The sequence below is a fragment of the Panthera pardus genome, unplaced genomic scaffold, assembly GCF_024362965.1.
Source record: "Panthera pardus isolate Hobbes unplaced genomic scaffold, ASM2436296v1 HiC_scaffold_24, whole genome shotgun sequence".
Taxonomy (NCBI): domain Eukaryota; kingdom Metazoa; phylum Chordata; class Mammalia; order Carnivora; family Felidae; genus Panthera; species Panthera pardus.
Window position 1 is genome coordinate 52,807,925 of NW_026526810.1, and position 18,078 is coordinate 52,826,002.

General features: G+C 37.8%; 1 protein-coding gene across 1 annotated transcript in view; it reads left to right on the plus strand.

Annotated features, from left to right (window-relative positions):
• UBR1 (ubiquitin protein ligase E3 component n-recognin 1) overlaps window positions 1–17,576 on the plus strand; it is a 132,113-nt gene extending 114,537 nt beyond the window's left edge. Inside the window, exons 43-47 of the mRNA XM_053889137.1 lie at window positions 1,788–1,844; window positions 4,094–4,171; window positions 12,638–12,808; window positions 14,104–14,205; window positions 15,782–17,576. Coding sequence (XP_053745112.1) covers window positions 1,788–1,844; window positions 4,094–4,171; window positions 12,638–12,808; window positions 14,104–14,205; window positions 15,782–15,923 — 550 coding nt within the window. The 3' untranslated portion in view covers window positions 15,924–17,576. The remainder of the gene's footprint in view (window positions 1–1,787; window positions 1,845–4,093; window positions 4,172–12,637; window positions 12,809–14,103; window positions 14,206–15,781) is intronic.
• Window positions 17,577–18,078: the final 502 nt, after the last annotated feature.

Consider the following 18,078-nt stretch of genomic DNA (forward strand, 5'->3'; position numbering starts at 1 on the left):
CTCTCTGCCCCTCCCCCGTTCATGCTCTGTCTCTCTCTGTCCCAAAAATAAATAAAAAACGCTGAAAAAAAAAAAATTAAAAAAAAAAAAAAAAAAAAAAAGACTGGCATGCCTACATACAGACACATTTCAGACAGCTTCTACTAGCAAGTCCAAGGTTGTCACCTGTGCTCCTGACCCAATGGCTATAGAACAGAGGCTCCACTGACCCCTCCTTGGGTTCAGTTAATTTGCTAGAGCAGCTCACAGAACTCAGAGAAACATTTTACTTACTAGATCACCAGTTTACTCAGGAACAGCCAGGTGGAAGAGATGCACAGGGAAAGGGAGCCAAGATTGCATACTCCCTAAGCACACCACCCTCCCCAAATCACCACGTGTTCACCAATGTGGAAGTTCTCCAAATCCTGTCCTGTTGGTGATTTTGGAGGCTATATTACATAGGCATGGTTGATTAAATCAGTGGCCATTCGTGACTGATTCAACCTCCAGTCCCTCTTTCCTCCATGGTGGTTGAAGTAGCAGAGCTGAAAGTTCCAATCTTCTGTTGCATGTTTGGTTCTCCCAGTACCCAGCCCCCATCCCTAGGAGGGATCCTAAAACACACCTTTGTTGCTGTCATCACTTAGGAAATTCCCTGTGCTGGGAACTGGGTTGAAGACTAAATATACATACTTATTATTATAAATCACATGATCACACCCATGATTTCCTTTATTTTTTCAATTTTCTGCCTTTACCTTTCTCCTTTTTCTTTCATTAGTGTTTCTTTTTCCGTGTCCATGTCAGGATTTGTGTGAATGTCTGCTTGTCTCCTGCCACATTTTCTGTGCTCTCATCTCTTCTGTTAGGTTCTTTTTTGTGTATCTTCATTTCTTATGAGGGGTTCTAATCTCCAGTGTGATTAAAAATGAATTAAAACAGATCTTTAAAAATTAGCATCATGCTTTGTGTTGAGTACAATCACAATAGGTTATACTGATTTTACTTGTATGTTGTTGGAGTCAGTACATTTTAAACTTACTCTTCTAGGTTAATGACAAAAATTCAAACTTTGTAACAGAATGTCCTTGCACTTTGTACCATTCCTGCAGAGCCTCCCCTTATCCTCTGCTCTGAAGTACAGGGGACTGAGACTTGCAAGCCGTATTGCCTAGTCTTTCTTGTCAGTTGGCGTCTGCCTGTATTCAGCCTGGGGGAGGCAGTAATAGGGTATTGGAAGCGAGGAGGAAGAGAGAAGCCTGAGTGTTCAGGCCACCTCTCTCTGCTTTGTGTGGTATCTCTGGCCAGTGACTGTAGCTCTTCTCTGGCTCTAGTTCCCATCAGCCAAGTCTCTGGTGGTTCCAGTATCCATCAGTGACCCTAGCCCCTCGTTTCTAGTAATACCACAATTTCCTTTCGTTCCTCCATCCTGGGAGAGGCGGTGGCTTCCTGTTACTGGCTAATCTTTGGGTCACCTTGTGTTTTTATCTCCTGGTTGGCTTTGCAGCCCTTCTGTCATCTTTATCACCAATTCCTGGTATTAAATTCCCTCTTCAGAATGGTTTCTGTTTTTCTAGTAAGACCTTGATTGATAAGCCCTTAAAAAAAGAAATCAATAACAGAAAGGGGACAAAATAAATAGGCAGACACAAAAACAAAGAGAAGGAAAGCAAAGGAGCAAGATTGTAGAAGTCTAGTGGAGGGAACATGGAAAGAAGGGACAGATTTGGAGAGGGTGGCTCACTCATGAACACTGTGCTGAAGTTGTGATGACCTGTTTGCTTTTCTCTTGGCTCTCCATATAGGTGGTGTGCAGATCCTGCCTTACTAAACTGTTTGAAGCAGAAAAGCACCATAGTCAGGTTGGTTTTACTTCTTAGTCCTTTCCTACAGGTTGTGTTTCCAAAAATAGTTGCTTTGCTGAATATGATTTCTAGTCTGTCTTCTTCATTCTTACTCAGTACATTGTTTCCTGCGTTTCTCTTAGGTCTTTGCCAGAATTCAGATTCTTCCTGCAATTGATTTTTTTCTTGGAGGGACTGTCCTTTCCCTCTTAAATTGTTTAACTCCACCAGCTCCTCTTTCTTAAGCGTGTACATGCATATTAAAAGGCACAGGAAGAGATGGCATCTTGGAGCTGCTGGTATATTACAATCAGAGGGTAGTGACAGTATTCCTGTACAACATTTTTTTCCTTTTGAGAATAGAGTAAGATATAAATAGAACTATTCCCTTTACCCCTTCCCTTCCTATCTTTATACTTAGAGACTACCCAACAAAATTTTCTTCAGCCCTCCTGTGTCCTTTAAGTTATGGCTCAGTCATAATCCACCTCTTCCTCAAGGACCAATTCAAATCTGACCTCATCCCACAAGTCTCTCCTAATACACCCTCTCATATGTGTGTGTGCATGCGTACCTGCCAGCACCATAAAGCACTCAACAGTAAGTTCAATAAGGCCAGATCGCATGCTTGTTTTCTTTGTATCCCACCAGGGCCTACTTTATGTTATATGTGTCTAATTTTTATTCAAATTGAATTGCTTCAGTAAACAAGCAGAGTAATTAACCCCTAGCCTTAAATGCTAACATCAGTAGTACCATTTTTCCATGGCCAAAGCAAACATTGTGACACAAAGTGCATATGCCACCTTCTATTCTCATCTTTTCTCACTCTTTCAAATTCTTTAGCCTTCACTGTAAATGTGCATATGCTGCCTACCCCTTAACCCCACTTTAGTGGTTTAGAGATTATAGAGCAGCTTTTATAACTTAGATAGAGTAGTATTCACATCACCAAGAAAAGAAAGAGTAGAGAGAAAAGTTTAAAAGATGAGTATATATTTTAGGACTGTTAATCTCACACAATTTTTCCTTTATTTCAGTTCATTATGTGCCTTTTATTTATTTTATTTAAAAAAAAATTTTTAATGTCTATTCATTTTTGAGAGACAGAGACAGAGTATGAGCGGGGAATGGGCAGAGAGAGAGGGAGACACAGAATCTGAAGCAGACTCCAGGCTCTGAGCTGTCAGCACAGAGCCCGACGTGGGGCTCGAACTCACGAACTGCAAGATCATGACCTGAGCCAAAGTCCGACACTCAACTGACTGAGTCACCCAGGGGCACCTCATGTGCCTTTTAGACACCTACTATTTCCCCAGTATGGTTCTAAAATACTTTGGGAGAATTAAAAGACCTAACACATACAGCTTTTTGGTCATGGGTAATTTATAATCAAATTGTGTACATAAACTAAAAACATAAAGTGTAATAGTATATGGAATGTACTGTTAATGCTATAGAAATTTAAACAGTAGAAGATTTTTAATGATGCCAGGTTACTCTTGGAGGAGATAATTTTTAGCTGAACATAGAAGGAATTACAGAATTTAAGTTGATTGTGGTTTGAGGATAGAATGTCCATGTTATTCAGATATTCTTCTTCAGGGCATTCATGGAAGGCTTTTATCGTATCTGTATTATATTGTAAGAATGAATAACATTTACAAACATGTATCAAGTACTAAGTACGTTATGTTCCACTTCAGTATCTTATTGAGTCCTCAACAGCTCTATGAGTTTCCTTGATTCTATTATTTATATTTGACATTTCTTAAATCAGCATGAGTCTTCTATATTTCTTCCCCCCCACCTCAAAAATTTATTATTAAATTGATAGTGTGCCTTATGACTGAGAAAGTATAATATATTCATCCTCTAGTTTACAGACCGTGAAATACAGGCTTGGGTTCAGTGACTTGTTAGATACTAGAGAATTTAGGATTTGTAGCTGCGTCTGATTACAAAGCCTGTGTATCCTTAACAACTTTTTTATATTACCTTCCTAGCCATTATGGAAATCTAGCTAGAACAATTTAGTCTTCAGGAATAGTGGAGGTTGAGTTTGGAAAGGAAACCAGCTGATGAAAGATTTGGAATTCTAGGCTCAGATGCTTGGATTTAATGTTGTCAACAGGGGGAATTACTATGGGGTGCAAGTATGGGTTCTTTTGTTATTTTTAAGACATTCTTCCTTCTGTTACTTAGTTGGTTTTTGACATGGGTTTATTTACTCTTAAGTAAAATTGTCTTTTAAATTATATTTCTAGATACCCTAGAAAAAGAAATAGTTTGATAGAGCTACCTGATGACTATAGCTGCCTCCTAAATCAAGCTTCTCATTTCAGGTAAGAAGAAATTTTTTTTTTTTTTAATTTTAAGCTTGTAATTGGTATGCACCACCACTAGCTAACTTTTTAAAAATTGACCACTTAGCATCTTTTATAACAGTGATTGCTGATTTCTTTTTTATTATTGAGGTGAGATCCACAAAACATACAGTTAATGATGACAAAGTATACAATTCAATACAATTTAGTGTCTGCACAATGTTGTGCAACCACCACCTCTCTCTAGTTTGAAAACTTTTTCATCATCCCGAGAAACACCTTGTATCCACTAAGTAATCACACCCCATTTCCCTCTTTCCCAGTCCCCTGGTAATCAATAATCTGCTTTCTGTCTCTGAATTTGCCTACTCTCTATACATCATATAAAAGGTATCATATATGATTTTTTGTGTCTTGCTGCTTTCACATAGTATAGTTTTTGAAGTCCATCCAAGTTGTAGCATGTATTCGGCCCTTTCTTGGCTAAATAATATTCTACTGTAGGGGTGCCTGGCTGGCTTAGTCGGTGGAATTTGAGCCCCCTGTTAGGTATAGCTATTACTTAAAAATAAAATCTTAAATATTCCATTGTATGTATATACAGAGTTTGTTTATCCATTTATCCATTGATGAGCACTTAGGTTGTTTCCCTCTTTTGATTATTATGAATAATGCTACCGTAAACATTCATGTACAAGTTTCTATGTGGGCATATATTTTCATTTCTCTTATATATATTCCTAAGAATAGAATTACTGGGTCATTATGGTAATTCTATCTTTAACTCTTTGAGTTGCCAGTAAGCAGTTTTCCATAAATGGCTGTCCCATTTTACATTTCCATCAGCAGTGTAAGTTTTGAGAGAGAGAGAGCACATGAGGGGCAGAGAGGGAGAGAGAGAGACTATCAAGCAGGCTCTGCTCTGTCAGTGCACAGCTCGACATGGGGCGTAAACTCATGAACCATGAGATCATGACCTGAGCTGAAATCAAGTTGGATGCTTAACCAACTGAGCCACCCAGGTGCCCTAATACACATTTTCTAAATGACCACTGATGTTGAACATCTTTTCATGTGCTTTTTGGACATTTGTATATGTTCTTTGGAGAAATGCCTGTTCAAGCCCTTTGCCCATCTTGTAATTGGACTGTCTGTTTTGTTGTTGAGTTGTAAGATTTCTTTATACTGAAGGGGAAGGAGACTCTTCCTTTCTTCCCTCTCTGTTCCTCCCTCTCTGTTCTTCCCTCTAGTCAAATAATTAAATTGACATAAGACAGAATAATATGAGAGGGATGCCTGGGCAGCTCAGTTGGTTAAGCATTTGACTTCAGCTCGAGTCACAATCTCAGTTTATGAGTTTGAACCCTGCATCAGGCTCCATGCTGACAGTGTGGAGCCTGCTTGGGATTCTCTCTCTCAGATTAATAGGAGAAAAACCAATTTAATTTCATATATATGGGAGATCACAGAGATACGTGACTCAAAGAAGAAACTAGGTTTATACTTTACAGTTAAAGAAACAATTATTTGTGAAGATTTGACAAAACAAAGGAGTTTACACTTCGAGTACCAAATTAATGAAGAAGTAAGAGAGTTTATATATACAGCCTTCTTGACTTTGATTTCCCTAACTTTGGCAGTAAGGGTATTTTCTATCCTTTTGGTATAGGGAGGATACCTTCACATGGGAGATTTATTTCCTGCTTTCGGGAGAACGAAATAGATGTCAGAGTGTCCTTTTTGCACCTGCTGTTTCTTAAGTAACTTTAATTCAAAATAATCATTATGCCAAAGCAGCATACTTTGGGGTGGCCTATTCTGTTCTCTTTCAGTCTGTTCTTAATAGTTTTATAGTTTAGCTCTGTATTTAAGCTGTGGGTCTGTTTTGAGTTAATTTTTGGAATAAAGCAGGAAGTCTGGCTTCATTCTTTTTTTTTTTTTTTCATGTGGTTTCCACTTATCACAGCACCATTTTTTAAGAGACTATTCTTCCCTTATTGGATAGTCTTGGCACCCACGTTGAAAATCAGTTGGCCAGTGATGTTTGGGTTTCTTTCTAAATCCTAAAGTCTGTTCCATTGGTCTCTATGTCTGTCTATCCTTATGCTAGTACCACACTTTTAAGTTACTATAGCTTTGTAAAAGAAGTTTTAAAATTGTTACATGTGAGCCTTCCAACTTTATTTTTCTTTTTCAGTGTTGTTTTAATTATTTGGGGCCCCTTGAAGTTACATACAAATATGAGGATTGGCTTTTCCATTTCTGCAAAAAGGCAGTTAGAATTTTAATAGAGATTAAATTAATCCTATAGATTACTTTGGGGAGTATTGCCATCTTAATAATATTAAGTACTCCAGTCCATGAACATGGATGCCTTCCCATATTTAGACCTTCTTTAATTTCTTTCTGCAGTATTTTGTAGTTTCCAGTGTACAAGTCTTGCCCTCTTTGGTTAAATTTATTCCTGGATATTTTAGTATTTTAGATGCTATTGTGAATGAAATTATTTATCTTTTTTTTTAAGTTTATTTATTTATTTTGAGAGAGAGACCATGCAAGTGGGGGAGTGGCAGAGGGACAGGAAGACAGAGAATCCCAAGCAGACTCCGCACTGTCAGCATGGGGCCCAACATGGGGCTCAAACTCATGAAACCATGAGATCATGACCTGAGCCAAAACCAAGAGTCAGACACTTAACCAACAGAGCCACCCAGGCGCCCCTGCAATTATTTTTCTTAATTTCCTTTTTGGATTGTTCCATTGCTGGTGTATTGAAACACAGTTGATTTTTGTGTGTACCCTACAACTTACCTGGGTATCCATAGGGATTACAGTTAACATCCTAAATTTATTTTTTTTTTAACATTCTAAATTTAGTTTGACTTGACAACATCATAGTTTCAGCTGCATAATTAACTGTTCCTTTCTAATTTTTTCTCCCTTCTTTATGTCGTTGAGGTCACAGATTACATTTTTATGCATTCTGTGCATGTTAATGTAGATTTATAATGATGGTTTGTTCATTTGTCTTTTAAATAATATAGTAAACAAAAAAAGAGGAGTCATTTTTCCAAAGTTATAATAATACTAGCTTTTATACTTACATGTGTAGTTAGTTTTACCAGTTATCTATATTTTTTTTACATGGCTGCAAGTTGCCATTGGTGTTTTTCTGTTTTGGCTTGAAGGACTCCCTTTATTACTTCTTGTAAGACAGGCCTAGCAGCGATGAACTTCCTTAGCATTTGTTGGTCTGGGAATGTCTTCATTTCTCCTTTGTTTTTAAAAGATAGTTTTGGCAGGTGTAGAATTCTTAGTTGACAGCTTTTTTTCTTTGAGGACATTACATGTATCCTACTGCCTTCTAGCCTCCATGGTTTCAGCTGTTAATTTTATTGAGGATTCCTTGTATGTGATGAATTGCTTTTCTTGCTGCTTTCAAGCTTCTTTCTTTGTCTCTGACTTTTGACAGCTTGATCATAATATGTCTTCTGTGTGAATCTCTTTGAATTTGTCCTGTTTGTAGTTCAGTTTCACTCCTGACATGTAAATTCATGTTTTTCAACAAATTTGAGGAGTTTGGGCCATTATTTCTTCAAAAAAATATTTTTTCACTTGCTGCTCCTTCTGTGACTCTCATAATATGTGTGTATGTTGGTATGCTTGATGGTGTCCCATAAATCCCTCTGTTCCTTTTTATTCATTCTTATTTCTTTCTGCTCCTCTTCCTCAGTAATTTTAACTATCCCGTCTTAAAATTCACTGATTCTTCTGCCAGCTCAGATATGCAGTTAAACCCCTTTAGTAGGTTTTTTATTTCAGCTGTTGTACTTTTCTATTTGTTTCTTTTTTTTATAATTTCTCTTTGCTAGTATTTCCTACTCTTTCATGTGTTTTCCTAATTTCCTTTAGTTCTTTGTCAATGGTTTCCATCAGCTCTTTGAACTCATTTAAGTGTTAATTTAGAATCTTTGATTATTAACAAGTGTCATGTCTGGGCTTCCTCAGGGATGATTTCTGTCAGTTTCTTTTTTTCCTGTGAATAGGCCATCATTTCTGTTTCTTTGTAAGCTTTGTGAGTTTTGGTGAGAACTGGACGTTTTGAATATTGTAATGTAGTAGCTCTGGAAATCAGATTCTACCCCCTCCCCTGGAATTGCCACTGTTACTTGATGAAGGCTGTAGTTGTCTGTTTGTTTAGTGACCAGACTGGTTTTTGCAGAGACTGTATTCCTTATTATGTGTTCACTGAAGTCTCTGTTCCATTTTTGCTGCCGTCAGCCAGTGAACTGACAGATTTCCTTAAATTTCTGGATCCAATAAGAAAAAATATAAAGAATATTCTGTCTCTTTAAGTCCCCTCTGCCATCACCGCCAAGGAAGTCCCTTCAGCCCATAGAAGTTGAAACAATAGCCAGTGTGTGTGTCAGCCCCTGAGTGAACTGCCAGGAAGAAGTAAACAACCCTGAGTTTTGAGGACAACCCTCATTTTTTTGAGGGGGTGGTAGCCACTACACAAAAAGCCAAAATTTACTAAAATTTACCAGCCTCTTTCTTTGTTAAGCACTCCTGTGGATGCTGCAATGATCACCTAGATTCCAAGTTCCAAAATAGTTGCTTCAGACAGTTCTTGCCAGATCAACAGTTGTATTGGTAGAGGAACCAATTCCTGGAGCTCCTTACTCCACCATCTTCTATGACATCTCTCCTCAATTTTTTTTTTAAAGCTACAGGAGCCTTTTGTGTTTTTTTAAGCACTCGAAGAATCATCATTTATTCATGTATCTTTACATGTACAAGTGTGGTCAACACATCCATCCACTGAAATAACCCTGTTTTCAACTTTACAAACAAGTAGTTCTCTTAGAAATATCTTTTATATGTGTGTCTTTAAGCACTGTTTTATGTGCATTACAGTGAGGTGACCACATCCTCACTGAAATAACACTGAAGAACCCCCACTTTTTTTTTCCAAGCAAAATCTTATATGGAAGCCCATTATTACAGTAAAATAAATAATAGCATTGTGGCTCAGGTTTAAGCCTGATACTAGAGAGAGGAGTAAACCTCCGTAGCTTTGTGTGGCACCATGCCCCCCGCCACACACACACCTCAATCAGATTAAAACCTAATGTAAAACAGTGTTTCTTAGACTTTCTTTTATCTTCCTCTTCCTTTTCACTGATTATTTTCCAAAAAAAAAATCTGGATGATAAAGACTGGTGAGAAGTAAAATACACTAGTTACATTATACTCATTACTAATATCATGTATGAATTACCCATTAGTTACCTTTGTAAGAAAATAGCATGACGTTAAATACCTTATTCTGTATGATAAAATAATATCCTATAAAGTAACAGTTTACACTTGCTAAATATGACGTAAGTTATTCAGATAGCATAAATTCATGAGCTATGTCCCTATAGAAATTCTGTTGATATCTGCCTTAACCATTGGTGTGTGAATATTTCATATTTGAATCACAATGCATCATGTCTTGGAAATAATAGGCCAAAATTCCAATAGGCCATAATTGATGCAATTATGTATCCTTGACACTCAGGTGGCATCACACCATCACCCATAGCAAATCGGATTAATAATGATGACATGAAATGAGCAGTAACTTGTAATTAGAAGGCAAGAATGTCAGCAGTCTGAAAATCAAAACCTATTCGAGAATTCATTGCTGATGTACCAGTAACACAGCATCTTTTTCCTAAACTGCAGGATTCCTAAGCTCAGTTAGGAGTTATGTAATATTAAGTAAGCATTGCACAGCTGCCAAACTTCTTAATAAACTTTAATTAGAGTTCTCAGAAAACACAAAGAATTCTTAAATTTTGTTTTAAGGATATCAATAATTCTAATGAACTGCCTTGGTGTGCAAAGTGACTATTATAGTCCTTAGTCATAAGTTAAATAATTGCTGTCATTTGAAGGGGCCAAAAATAGGGATTACAGTGTATCATCATTTTTAGGGCTTGAAGAACCCAACGGTGGCCTACTCTGAGAATCACTACCCTACAGCATGACTGAGGAAATTCTCATATTCAGTTATAACCCCTGCTTTGAACCCTGAAGCCAGGGAGTTTAACTGCCCCAGCAGGGCCTTGGGCAGCCCATTCTCCAGTCTCTGTTACTAGATAGAACTCACCTTGGTATTAGCTACCTTGCTGCTTGTCTCATGCAGGTTAAGTTCAGAAGTTCAGCCACCTAAAGAAATGGTTGCATCATTTACCTCCCAGCCCTCAAAAAATTAGCTAGGTGATGTCAGAGATTGCATCCAGCTCTAAATTCAGTGATTCCCCTAATCTTAGGGCTGTATTGCTACCACAGAATCCCAGTGAATAAGTATTATCTTCCTGGCATTAAAGAGTATCGCTGTTGGCTCTTAGGAGGATGTGAGAAAAGTGTTAGTCATTAATCACAGTGAAGATCCCCCTGGATGATATTACTACTTACTGGTTTCAAGTAAAAATGAAAATAAATCTGATGATCTCCTCCAGTTTTATTGTCACCATCAGTTTCTGTTAAGACTGAGCCATTTGGGGGCACCTAGATGGCTCAGTCAGTTAAGTGTCCCTCTCTTGATTTTGGCTCTGGTCATGGTCTCACTGTCGTGAGATTGAGCCCTGTGTCAGGCTCCACGTGGAGCCTGATTGAGAGTCTCTCTCCCACTCTCTCTCCCCCCGCTCCCACTTGTATTCTCTACCCACATTCAACAAAATGGATGGGAAATGTGTCTGAACCCTTGCTGCACATCATGATAAAAAAAAAAAATTGGGGGCACCTGAGTGGCTCAGTCAGTTAAGTATCTGACTTTGACTAAGGTCATGATCTCACGGTTCATGGGTTTGAGCCCCACATCAGGCTCTGTGCTGACAGCTACAGATCTGAAGCCTGATTTGAATTCTGTGTCTCCCTCTCTCTTCCCCCTCCCCTACTTGTGCTCTGTCTCTCTGTCTCTCTCTCTGTCTCTCACAATAGTGAACATTAAAAAAATTTTTTAAAAATTGTATACCTAACAAGGTCATATTGAGGACATAAACTGTCTCTAAAAATAAGTAAATAAACCTAAAAAATAAATAAAAGACTGGGTCACATGGGTGGCTCAGTTGGTTAAGCATCTGACTTCGGCTTAAGGCATGATCTTGTGGTTCCTGAGTTTGAGCCCAACTTCTGTTGAGCTCAAGCCCTGTCAGGTGAGCTCCTCTTCTCTTTCCCTCTATCTCGGTCTCTGTCTCTGTCTCTGTCTCTGTCTCTCTCCCCACTCTCTCCCTCCCTCTCTCTCTCTCTCTCTCTGCCCCTCACTCACTTGCGCCTTCTCTCAAAAAAAAAAAAAAAAAGACTGAGCTATTTCTGCCATAGGAGGGTAAGCTGCTTGGTTACTATACTTTAGGTATCACCTTTATTTTCCTCTGTAGGATACTAGAGACTAGGACTCAGCCATCCTTCACTAAAGGTGAAAGATACTAGCTTTATCCAAAAAGAGCTATAATTATATTCTTTCCCCTAGAAGTGAAATAGTCCCCTCATCTACAGAAGATGGGTGGAATATCTATGCACAGAGTCTTTCTGCTCCTAGTAGACAGTGGTGGTTTTCTTATCTTCGCTGAAAAACAAAGGATCAGAGAATAAACTGTTAATGCCCTATTGGAGATTATTTTGGTGCTCTTTATTCTGACCTCATTGGATCTCAGCTTAGTGGTTGCATTTATTTTTTTACTGCCCAAATAAAGGAATTCTGGATGTTTCTGTTATGTCCATTGTAAGGCAGAGATAGGGGTGGAAAGCTCCTTTTTTCCAGGGTGGCCATTATCACTTTAATTCAGAGAATGATCCGCCTCCTTTGGGGGGCATTGTAGCAAGGCTATAGCATACTACTACATAAAATGGCAGATCTCAAAGTACTGCTTGGTTCAAGCAAGCCAACTCTGTCACTTTTTCCTTCCTAAAGACTTGCTTTGTTTCCCAGATGGAGGGTATATCAACTTTAAGACTAGTCTCTCATTTCAGCCCTAAAGATCTCAATACTTAAATGGACAGGAAATGTGTCTGAACCCTTACTGCACATTGTGATTAAAAAAAAAAAAAATTGTACACCTAAAAAGGTCATATTCCTCTGATATTGAGGATATAAGTTTGACTAAACCAATCCAGAGGAGGGAGCTGACTATAAGTTGGTCATGTCAGATGAAGACTGGATTCTATAAATGTATCACAATGTCAGTGAGGCATATTTAATGGCCAAACTATGGAATTATCAGGACACTATATACTTAATAGTAAATCTTCTTAATCAGGAGATTGTTTTGTTACATCCTTATTAAAGAAGAATCACCTAATTAAATGTTTTCTTGTGTTTTAGGATCTTTGTTTGCTACAAAGCAGCCAGTGATGAACACATTTCATTGCTAACTGGATATGTCATGCTTTTATTGTTTTTCCACCACACTGATTGTTTTCTTTCCCTTTGAGGTGCCCACGGTCTGCAGATGATGAACGAAAGCACCCTGTCCTCTGTCTTTTCTGTGGAGCCATACTGTGTTCTCAGAACATTTGCTGCCAAGAAATTGTGAATGGGGAAGAGGTTGGAGCTTGCATTTTTCATGCACTTCACTGTGGAGCTGGAGTCTGCATTTTCCTAAAGTGAGTAGTGAGTGTTTCGGAATCTTCATAATGAATTTAGGGAATCCGGATCCAATCTGGAAGCTATTATGGTAGGATAGTGTGTTGATAGGAAATGATCACATGAAATTGCATTAGAGAAGATATTACAGAATAAGTAAAAAACAAAAACAAACAAAAAAACCGAATCAAAACAGACAAAAAAACCCATAGGATTCTGTCCACATTTTAATTTTTTGTGAAATGTCTTAAGCATGATAGACTTTGCATTGATTACTCTGGTGTTACAGAACACTCAGGTACAATGAAAGGGCTTGGAGTCCTAAAAACAAGTATATTTAAAAAGTACCTGTACATTGCTATTTTAAGTTGTCCTTTGAATATTTTCATTTTCTTCATTTCCTCTATCAAAGCAACTGTTGTTTTTCCTGGTTTCTCTGCAAAAGACTGAGAGTGGAACATAGTTATTTCATGTTTATGAAAGAAGAGTGCAAGTTGCCTGAGAGAGAAAATTCAAAGTGGATGCGTGTGCTTTTTCTTTCCATCTCCCCATGTACTGTAGTTTCTGTTTATGTAAGCCCATGTCTCCCTAACCATTGCCTGTAGGCATCTGTTGGAACAATGTGAATGAATGCATGGAAGCCACATCCAAATACCTATTTTCTTCTTTTAGGGAACCTACAGCAAATAAACCCACTACCTATTCCAACTGCTTATTTTGTAATGTCACTCTATAGTACCTATCCCTTCTGTATACACATACCCAAACATTATTTGTATGTCTTCATTTTTCTACTGTAAGAGTCCCAAGTACCTTCAAAGTGGCAGTGATTCTTTATAATTTGCACTATTGGAGGCTGGCTCTGACCAGAAAAGGCTTAATTAACACTTGCCTCGCTGACCTTCTTTTCTGGCCCAAAGTTATCAGATGTTGTTCTGTGCTTCTGTTAAGCTCCCTCCCACTCCAGATCGTGGGTCAGGAAACAGAACAGAAACAACATTGGCCATCATTTTCCATGGTATCTGTGGTTCAAGTAGAACAGCTTCCTTCCTCTCTTCAGTATATTCAGTCAGTATTAATGGTCCTGTTTCCCTAAACCCATTGATTTTTCCCATAATGTCAATAAAAATAACAATATTCACTGTCTTTTTTTAGACAAAACACAGTTTAGTCTATTTGTCTATGTTTACTGTCTTTATACTGAATTCCTGACAGATACTGGCCATATCTTTTCTCTAGATTAACTTTGATGCAGTGCCTATCATTTGCACTCATGCAGTTAATAATATTTCCTCTTGGTTCTTTTGTCCTTCAGAATCCGAGAATGCAGAGTAGTTCTGGTTGAAGGTAAAGCCAGAGGCTGTGCCTATCCAGCCCCTTATTTGGATGAATATGGAGAAACAGACCCTGGCCTGAAGTAAGATTAGTTTTTGTTTGTTTGTTTCATTGTAGTCACATTATTGTACATGGATGGTAACAGTTCTTTAAACACAGAAACTAATGCTAAATATTGAAAGATATTTTTAAATAGTTGCAAATTAAAAATATTAAATATGATATGATCCTGAGGAGCACATAATTTTGAACAGCTTTGTGCTGCTTTAGAATGTGAAGGTAATACTTTTCCAAAATTAAAGACACCCAGCTGTTCTAATGTTTGAATGTTATGTTATTTTTAAGCAACCTTTCTACAGAATTATGTATGGAGGTAGTTTTTGGATTAAGGGAGAAAAAGGCTGAATGGTTCAAAGTAGTTAATGACTGAGGATAAGAAATCTGAGTTGTTCCAGAAAGGTACAAAGAAGCAGAATTTTTAAATTAATTAGGCAATTTGAAAATCCCCAATCAGCTGAGACACTTTGAGTGCCTCCAGAATGAGAATCTCACAGTTCTCCGTTACTGGCAACGGCCAAATTTTAGTCATTTTGGATTAGCTGCTCTACAGTGTTACAAACTGTACAACCTTAGAATTGATGGGGAGTGGTTTTATTTAAATATTTGCTAATTACCAGCAAGTTTTTTTTTGTGTCATAAAGACAACAATTAGCAAATATTTCTGAGAAGCAGAATATAATTTGAGGGCTTAGTATTCTATACCTCAGACTTAATCTCTACTATACAAAAACCAGAAATTAAAGCTAAATACACTGTATGAAGCTGAAAAGCCATTAAAGCTCTATCAGACTAAGTACCCAAAAAAAGAATAAAGCTGCTTCGGGTTATAAATCTCATTGTCCATTTAAATGAGGTCTAATAATGCCTATGATATACTTTGCCTATTTTCTGAGTAATCAAGGAGTAAATTTCTGCTTCATCAGCTAAGTAACCTATTAAGTTCATGGTGATCAGTAGTGAAGGGAGAATATCCCTTTTGAAACCCTCTTGGTAATTACCCCCCTGCTCTAAGAACATCTCGCCTGGGTGGCTCAATCAGTTAAGCAACTGATTTTGGCTCAGGTCATGATCTCACAGCTTGTGAGTTCAAGCCCCATAATGGGCTTTATGCTGACAGCTCAGAACCTGGAGCCTGCTTCAGATTCTGTCTGCCTCTCTCTCTGCCCCTCCCCTGCTTATGCTCTATCTGTCTGCCTCTCCCCCTCTCTCTCCAAAAATAAATAAGCATTAAAATTTTTTTTTATTTCTAAAAAAAATTATTTATTTATTTATTTATTTTTATGTTTTTATTTATTTTTGAGAGAGAGAGAGAGAGCAAGCACAAGCAGGAAAGGGGCAAAGAGGGAGAGAGAGACACAGACTCTGAAGCAGACTCCAGGCTCTGAGCTTTCAGCACGGAGCCCAATGCGGGGCTCAAACCTACAAACTGTGTGATCATGACCTGAGCCGAAGTCGGATGCTTAACTGACTGAGCCACCCAGGAGCCCTCCCCACCCCCCAAAAAAATTTTTTTTAAAGTTTGAACTAATTTAGGCAATAAAGATATGGGCAGTTATTTGATTCAAACTTACATGTTGGTGTTTTTTGTTTTCCTGAAGGAGGGGCAATCCCCTTCATTTATCTCGTGAACGGTATCGGAAGCTCCATTTGGTGTGGCAACAGCACTGCATTATAGAAGAGATTGCTAGGAGCCAGGAAACTAATCAGATGTTATTTGGATTCAACTGGCAGTTATTGTGAGCTTCAACTCTGCCTTGGGACAATCACAAGTGAAGACAGTAATGAAGACTGATTGAAAATTATGGAGATCTTTCTTTCTGAGGGCTGGGGAAGGGTTGGAGGGTCTTTTGCTCCATGTCCAGATTTGCATACATTAATAAAATATTCCTTAATGGAGTATTGCTTTCAATTAGTGAAAATATGCTTAAAGGAGTAAAAGGACGACATAGATTAATGTTTCATATTCCAGAACACTAAAAAAATTCTTCTTCACCCCAAATGTCTCACTGTGCTATTTCCAGAAAACTCATTTCCCTTCATAATCTGTCCCATTTCATGTCATTTCATTCACCTGGTAAATGAAGTCACATCAAGCAGTCATGGACATTTTTATATGTTGGTTAACTCTTCTACAGTTCTGTATTTGGTATTTCCCACACACACCCAAGTTTCGTTTAGCTGACATTGGAACACTGACAAGATTCTAATCTGTGGTAGTCTTCCTTGCAGCTCAAGAGGAATTGCAGGAACCATGCAGTATACTTCAGTTGAGAAAGTTTTCAGAAGAGTAAATTTCTTTTAAGGAATTCCCCCTAATGTGCCACTTAGTGTTTCAGCCAGAAATTAAACAGTTCTATGGACAGAGTTGCCACTTCTAAGACAAATTTCTGCCACTGTGGAAAAGCTTTTTTCCCACAGTAGACCTCAAGAAGAGTTAGGATAATGTATTCATTATTCATCCCTGACGGGCCAAAGAAAGTGTAATCCTCTCCTTTTACCACAAATAGCTTTGTTAAGTTTTGAAATTATACTTTCTATTTCCAAAGGCAAGTTTCTAAAATGAGTTCACTTATCTCTTGTTTGACTCTTAAAAACCTGAGGCAGTTCTGATATAAAACTGTCTATAGAATGAGGACAAGAAAATTCCCCCAATGAATGGAGCATGGCAGCTGTAAATTAGAACAATCAGATTTAAGCCAATTCTGTAACCTATGTCTTTGTTAAAGACAAATCCTTCGTTATCTGTGTACAATGTTTTCATAAACTCTGGTTTTATGTCTAGTACAGACAACCAAAAAAGCCATGTGATCAGTAGTCTGTGTCCTGTTATAATATGCTGTGGTTGAGCCATCTTGTTTATAAATAATAGTGCTCTCCTGAATCCGTGCATAGACTTCTTGATTTTTGGCTTTAACTTTTTATATCAAGAACTTGTGATATGAGCAGCAGATAGAAGATAAATTGAAATCTTCCATTTTAGCTTCTGTTGTCTCTGGAATAATGTTATGAATTTGAAAAGATGCATTCAAAGATCATCTGATTTTGCCTTTGGTGACTACGTCATAAACGTGTGTACATGTTTTCCTGTCTTCTTTTTGCTCAGCCAAGGCAAGCAAATAAAAGTATATTTGCACAGTGATTGATGATGCACATTTGGGGTTAGATTTTTTTGGTATTTTTTATGTAAAGTGGGTTTTGCAGTAAAGGATGGGCATGAACAGGCATCAGAATCACAATCATGATTTTCTACTTGAATAATTATTATTCAGAAGGTATCAGGAAATAGATACAACTCCAGTGAGCAATCTGTAACAGTTGATGAATGAGGATCAGAAAATTCAGTATTCAGTTTGTCCAATTTGCCAGTATGATTAAGTGATAAGAACATCTCCCTTTATTTCTTAGATAATTTTTTTGGATGGATTGTCTGACTTGGTAAGTCTGAGCCAAAATAGGCAACAGGAGGTACTGACTTCTGCCCTGATTGGCCCCAATTTAGCAAAGATATACTGACTTTGTTTCTAGTCTTTTTATATTCATTTCATAAATCCTGGGCTTAAGCTCTGAGGCTGCCAGAGGGACTATCCTGTAATGGCCAGTCAGACCTTTACTGCCAAAGAACCCATTTCATATTGAGTTCCACTTTTGAGATTGATTCAGACCCCTGCACTGTAGATGAACACGTGTCTCAGTGCTGCCCCCAGCCCTAGGGATTTCTAATTATATTCAAATATGATAGTGGTCTGCCCTCATCATTGCAAATAATTTAATTATGCTTATCGAGTTTACTCACAAATGAGCAAAAAGTCACTTTATTTTCATTAGTGTAGTTATGTGGAGGAACTGGTTCAACAGGATGGCTCCAAAACTATGTTTTTCTCATGTTTTTGGTGAG